Source organism: Echinops telfairi, unplaced genomic scaffold (assembly GCF_000313985.2).
Source record: "Echinops telfairi isolate 266 unplaced genomic scaffold, ASM31398v2 ScPeMD7_5592;HRSCAF=6446, whole genome shotgun sequence".
NCBI lineage: Eukaryota > Metazoa > Chordata > Mammalia > Afrosoricida > Tenrecidae > Echinops > Echinops telfairi.
The window spans coordinates 27,341,963-27,347,659 of NW_022109491.1; the positions used below are offsets into that span (position 1 = coordinate 27,341,963).

General features: G+C 58.0%; 1 protein-coding gene across 2 annotated transcripts in view; it reads left to right on the forward strand.

The window, feature by feature from the left end:
* Window positions 1-4,155, forward strand: part of SIRPA (signal regulatory protein alpha) — a 46,597-nt gene extending 42,442 nt beyond the window's left edge. For both annotated transcript variants that reach the window (XM_045295192.1, XM_045295194.1), the window contains exon 9: window positions 1,431-4,155. In XM_045295192.1, coding sequence (XP_045151127.1) covers window positions 1,431-1,685 — 255 coding nt within the window. In that variant the 3' untranslated portion in view covers window positions 1,686-4,155. The remainder of the gene's footprint in view (window positions 1-1,430) is intronic.
* Window positions 4,156-5,697: the final 1,542 nt, after the last annotated feature.

A 5,697-nucleotide genomic window follows, 5' to 3' on the forward strand; every position in this document is an offset into this window, starting at 1 on the left:
GGGGGGCTGTTCATCAGCCCCTGGTGACCAAGCTGCCTTACTCCTCACTGTGTGCCCCACCTGAGTCGTGCTGGGGGTCGGTCCTTCCGCTCCACACCGCTTCTAACTCAGGACGGGTCATTGTCAGGCAGACGTTGTGGGCGGTGAGGTTGCCAAGGAGTCGAGGGTCTCTAGCAGTTCTGGAGCTGTGACATGTGCCAGGCCTGCTCTCAGCCCTGTAGCTGAAGGTCTCGCCCCTCTTCACAACAGCCCAAGGATAGATCCAGTCACTGACCCCACTCTCCAGGTGGGAGGCTCAAAGATGTGCAGTGAACTTCCCAATCCCTCGGCTCCAGAGGGCAGACGGAGGCTTCAAACTAGGTCACCTGACTGCAGCGCCTGGGGTTATTGTGAGGTGCCGTCAAGTCGGCCCTGACTCATTGTGACCCTGAGTGCAGGTGAGCATGAAACTCTGACTGGTCCTGCGACGCCCTCACTGCTGTGTCGGAGCTCGTTGAAGCCACCGTGTCCATCCGTCTCATTGAGGGCCTTCTTGTTCATTGGCCTTCTACTAAGCATGGCATTATTTGCCAGGGACTAGTCCTTCCTGATCCGGAGCTCTGGTGGTGTCCTGGTTATGCATTGGGCTGCTAACTGCAAAGCCAGCAGTTGGAAACCACGAGGCGCTTCATGGGAGAAAGATGGGGCTTGCTACGCCCCCAAAGAGCTACCGTCTGGGAAACCCACAGGGGCCGTTCTTCCCTGTCCTGGGTTGCTATGAGTCAGCATCAACTCGATGGTAGTGAGTTTGTGTGGGGTTTTGGATCCCCTCTGGGCGACACATACATTATCAAGAGACCAGGCCTTGCCATCTTCTCTCCTTTATTACATTGTACCGCCTTTATCCCCTGCAACTGATGGTCACCCTCTGACACGGCCCAACCTCGGTTCCCTGAGGAAGGCCACCGGAGTCTTCCTGCTGACCTTGCTGCCATTCAGTCAGCCGTTCTGCATTGACCAGGCTTCTCCTGGGCAGTCTTGGGTTTTTCTGCCCCATCCTAGATGCCCAGTGAACGGTTGTTGAGAAAAAGGAGTGAAGAAAGGCTGTCCCCAGCCCCTGGGGGATCAGCATCTGCTCAAGTCCCCAAACAGACCCTCATAGTCCTGGGTGGTGGCTGCCATGATGGAGGGATGGGGACTGAGGGAGCACAGTGCAGGGACCCTGGACTTAGCAGGGGGGAGGCAAGAGTAAGGGAGGGTCTTGCCAGAAGGGGTGCTTGAGCGGCCATTGGAGATGTCCATTGGATTGCTGGTACCTGGGTAACCTTAGCCCAGGTAAAGGGTGCCCGAGTCAGGGCTAGGCCAGGAGGAGACTGAGCCTCAGGACCTGGAACCCGAGTGGTGGCCGAGAGGGTGGGAGGCCCCACGATGACACTCCCTGTCTCCTTTAGATCCAGGACAACAATGACATCACCTACGCGGACCTGAACCTGCCCAAGGGGAAGAAACCTGCTCCCCGGGCTGCCGAGCCCAACAACCACACCGAGTACGCCAGCATCCAGACCAGCCCGCCGCCCGGGCCCGAGGACACCCTCACCTATGCCGACCTGGACATGGTCCACCTCAACCGGGCCCCCAAGCCGCCCGCCCCCAAGCCCGAGCCCTCCTTCTCCGAGTATGCCAGCGTCCAGATCCAGAGGAAGTGAGCGAGACTCCGGCCATATGAGGGCGGCTCCCCCACTAGCTTTCCTGTCCCCCATGGGGCCACCATGGTGAGGACAGCAAGCCAGTCCCCGAAGGGCCGGGCCCTGGGACCCAGGGGCGAGGGTAGCTCTTGTCTGCCCACCCCCCTCGGCTCTCCAGCACTTCCAGGGCCACCACACCCCTGGCATTCCCATGCTTGGAGGCTGATGTTACCACACTAACCGAGGAGCCAGCCCGAGCACTGACCGCAGCAGCTGGGGGCCCACCCCCCGAGCTTTCACACCTGCTCCACCAATGCCTGCGTCTTGGTCAGGGTCTTACAGACCCGTGCCTGCCTCTCCTTGATGCTCCACAGCCTGATCTGCCAGGGTGAGGAGGGGAAAGATTTTCTACCTACTCTCCTCCCCCACCCCCACCCCACTGCCACCCAGCGGGGCCTTGGGGCAAAGGTTTCCCTTTAGACCCAACTACTCCGTCCATGGCAAAGCTGGACAGGACAGGGACTCTGGGACTTGTAGCCCTGAGCCTCGGTGAGGTGGCTTGCCAGTATTGGCCTCCCCCATTCCTGGGCTGACTGATGAGCTGCATGCCCAGAGGGAGGTGGGGACGCCCTTCGCAGGACCACGAGAAGCCCCCCTCCTCCTCCTCCTCCTCCTCGTCTTGTCCCTCCGACGCTCCCCAGCCCCGTCGCCATGACTGGCCTCCGCGTGGACCCTCGTCTCCTCCCGCCCAGCTTGCCCTCCCCAGCCAGTCCTCACTCGCAACATCTCGCTGCGGACGCCTGTAAATTACTGAGAAATGTGAAACGTGCAATCTTGAAACTGAGGTGTTAGAAAAATTTTGATCCGTGGTGTTTTGTTTTCTCTCCTTGAGACGACGACGTGGAGGCCGGCGGCGTGCTCTTGGCTCTGTGTCGTGTGTTGCAGTACATGGGTGGGTCTCGTGACGTCTGAGGTTTGACGGTTTGTTGTCCTGAAAGGGTTTTCTTACAGCAGACACGGAAGGCCGCCAGGTCCCCGAGCCCTGAGGGTGGGGCAGAAGGGCTCTGTGGAGCCACAGAGCCTCCTATCCTGGGCTGACTTGGGCCGTCTCCTCTGTCCATGGAGCCACAGGGCTGGTACTGCTGCCTCCCCCAACCCCGCTGTGGTAAGTCCCGGTCAACCGTGCTTCTCCTGGGTGGTACAGTCTTGTCAAGACCTTAGGCCTTGGCCTGCTCCTCTTTAGAATGGGGAGAGGAGAGATGACCTCCCTCCCCAGCATCTCTCTCACAAGCACTTTAGGAGTCTGTCTGCCGGGTAGGGAGAAGCTGAGCCTGGTGGTGTGGCCCACGTCCTTCGCAGTCTTTCCCATCTCAGCTCTCAGAGCAGACCCCTGAAGGGTAGAAGCTTCCATTTCTGTTCTCAGAGCCTCTCGGGATCATGCTGGAATAGACTGAGGCCATGGTGGGTGGGGGGTCCTGGGCATTTGCCCCTCCATCTCCAGAGCTTTGACCCAAGCAGTGCCTCCTTCCATTCTGCGGAGCTGCCTGCTCCTGAAGGTATGAGGGCCGGCCAGCCCTGTCCATTTGGTCTTCACCATAACCGGTTCTAACACTCCCAGCCCCTGCATTGGTCAGAGGGGGCTCACAGGGTTTCTGGCCCACCCAGGCTGTCAGAGCAGAAGGGTGGGCGATCTGGCAGGTCCTACAGGTGAGATTTGAGATCAGCGCAGAGCCTGCTCTCTGGAGGATGGTGGTGGCTTGGTGTTTCCCATGATGGCATCCAGGAGTTAACTGAGCCAACGTGCCATCTGCCCAGACCTGACAAGCCAGAGCGCCTCCGTGGCATCCGGGAGCCCGAGTTGCCCAGCCACCTGGCTCCTGGCATTGCCAATTCCAAAGGGTTGGCTTGTCAACTGTGGTATCCTTCTCTTCTACCCAGAGAGAGCACATGTGCATGCACACACACACACACACACATACACACATACATACACACGCACTTAAATGCACACCTCCTGATAGAAGCAAACACACATGAGGGGGCTTCGGAAAGCTCACGGGAAATTCCATCCCCGTTTTTGGAAGGCCCCTCCCATACCCACACACACTTCCACCTACACGCACACACATGGAGCACATAGACACATGTGTGATGCACAGAATTTTAAAAGAATGTTTCCATGGTGCCATTTTTCTTTGACTTTATTTTCATCTTGGGAGCAGGGAGTCAGGGGTAGGGTGGGGTGAGGCCAGGGAAGACGTATAGCTTTAGCTCCCTTCGGCCCTGCAGCCTGGAGGTGCCCCCACGCCTCGTGTATGGAACCCCAGGAAGAGGAAGAGTCTGTTGAGAGAGCGCTGCGGAAGGAGCGAGGTTTCGGGAGTTTATTTTAAGACCTCTGGGAAGGAAACAGGCCCCGTTTTGTATATAGTTGCAACTTAAACTTTTTGGCTTGCAAAATATTTTTGTAATAAAGATTTCTGGGTAACAATGATCCCACGGAGTGTTGCGTGTCTTTGTCTGAGTGGATTCCGGGGTCCCCCTGGAGGGCTGTTCCCCAGGGCGTGGGAGAGAGAATCCACTTGTCCCCGGGACTTGAAACCGACCGCTTCCCACTTGGGGTTTGGGTCCTCTCGCTATAGAAAAAGGCTTTTGTGTCCCTGGCTCAGTGGGAATCCATGTTTGGCTGTCGCCCAAATACTTGCTTCAGCAGAATGTGGACAGACAGCAAGCCTTGCACCTGGCTCCACCACTCTGCAGCCTTAAGAAGGGAGCAGCTCCTTTCCCAAAACTCAGGAGTAAGAATAGACCCCTGGAGGGACACTGATGGTGTCGTGGGTTTAGCATTGGGTGGTGGGGTCGGTGGTTCGAGGACACCAGCCGCCCCCCTGGGATAACGATGGAGCTGGCTGCTTCCTTGTGCTGTATTGGGTTGCTTGGAGCCGGAACTGGTTTCAGTAGGGTGGCTGTGGAGATGGAAGGAAGCATCAGGCTCTGCTGTCCTTAGCGAGAGCCTGCTAGGCACCAAGCGTCTATCCTTCCTCGCCTGCCCAAAACATGGCCCCCGCTGAGCTGCTGTCTGGGCTCAAGCCCGGGAGAGAAGGGGCTTCCCTATACTTAAAGGCCAAGCGCCTAAAAACCGGAGCCAGAGCCGATCTGAGAGAGACCAGTTTATTTGCGCCGGGGAGTTTACAGCCTGGGACGGCAGCCCTGCCGGCAGGGACCCATAGAGGGGGTCAGATACCGGCTAACTTTGAGAGAGGTGGGTTCCTGAAACCACTGTCCTCCAGGGGAGCTGAGGGACACACTGGGAACAGGCACTTAGCTGAAGTGCAGCCATTGTGGAATGTTGGCCAGTCTCCCGACAGCTGCTCACCCCTTGCCCCTGTGGGCTCTCGGTGGCCAGCTGCCGCTCAAGCCCGCTTTCCTCCTCTGGAACGCAGCAAGCGATGGCGTGCCCTCTGACGTCCTGGTAAGGGGATTCCTGTGGCTCGGGGAGACCCAAAGTGGCTGTTCTTCTGTCGTCGTGGGTCACTCTGAGTTGGAATGCTCAAGGTAGGTGCTCAAATAAGTAATCTCTGCCTTACCCTCCCTCCACTAGAATGTTCATGATCATAAACGAACCGCAGTGCTTTCTGTGGGCCCATGCTTCGCATGCCCAACAAGGTAGGTAATGGCTTGGCCCCATTTTCTAGACAGGGCGTTGCAGAGAGAGGAGGTGGCCCTTACCCAGGGTCACACGGCTAATGGGTGATGCTGCTGACACTCAGACTGCAGCTGTCTGAATTGGGTGCCCAGCTCCTAACCACTGAGTTAGTAATGGATATGCTGTGCAGTGGGCACTGTGTGCCCAGCTAGCAGGCAGTCCTCCACCTACGGCGTATTCGAGTTACAACGACCCGCACTCGTGAGCGTCGGTCACAGGGACTAGATACAGTGTTGCAGCATGGACTTGGCTGGCGTCATTCTCATGCCAACCCCCAGAGGCAAAACCGCTCTGCCATCGAGCCCATTCCAACTCAGAGTGACCCACGAC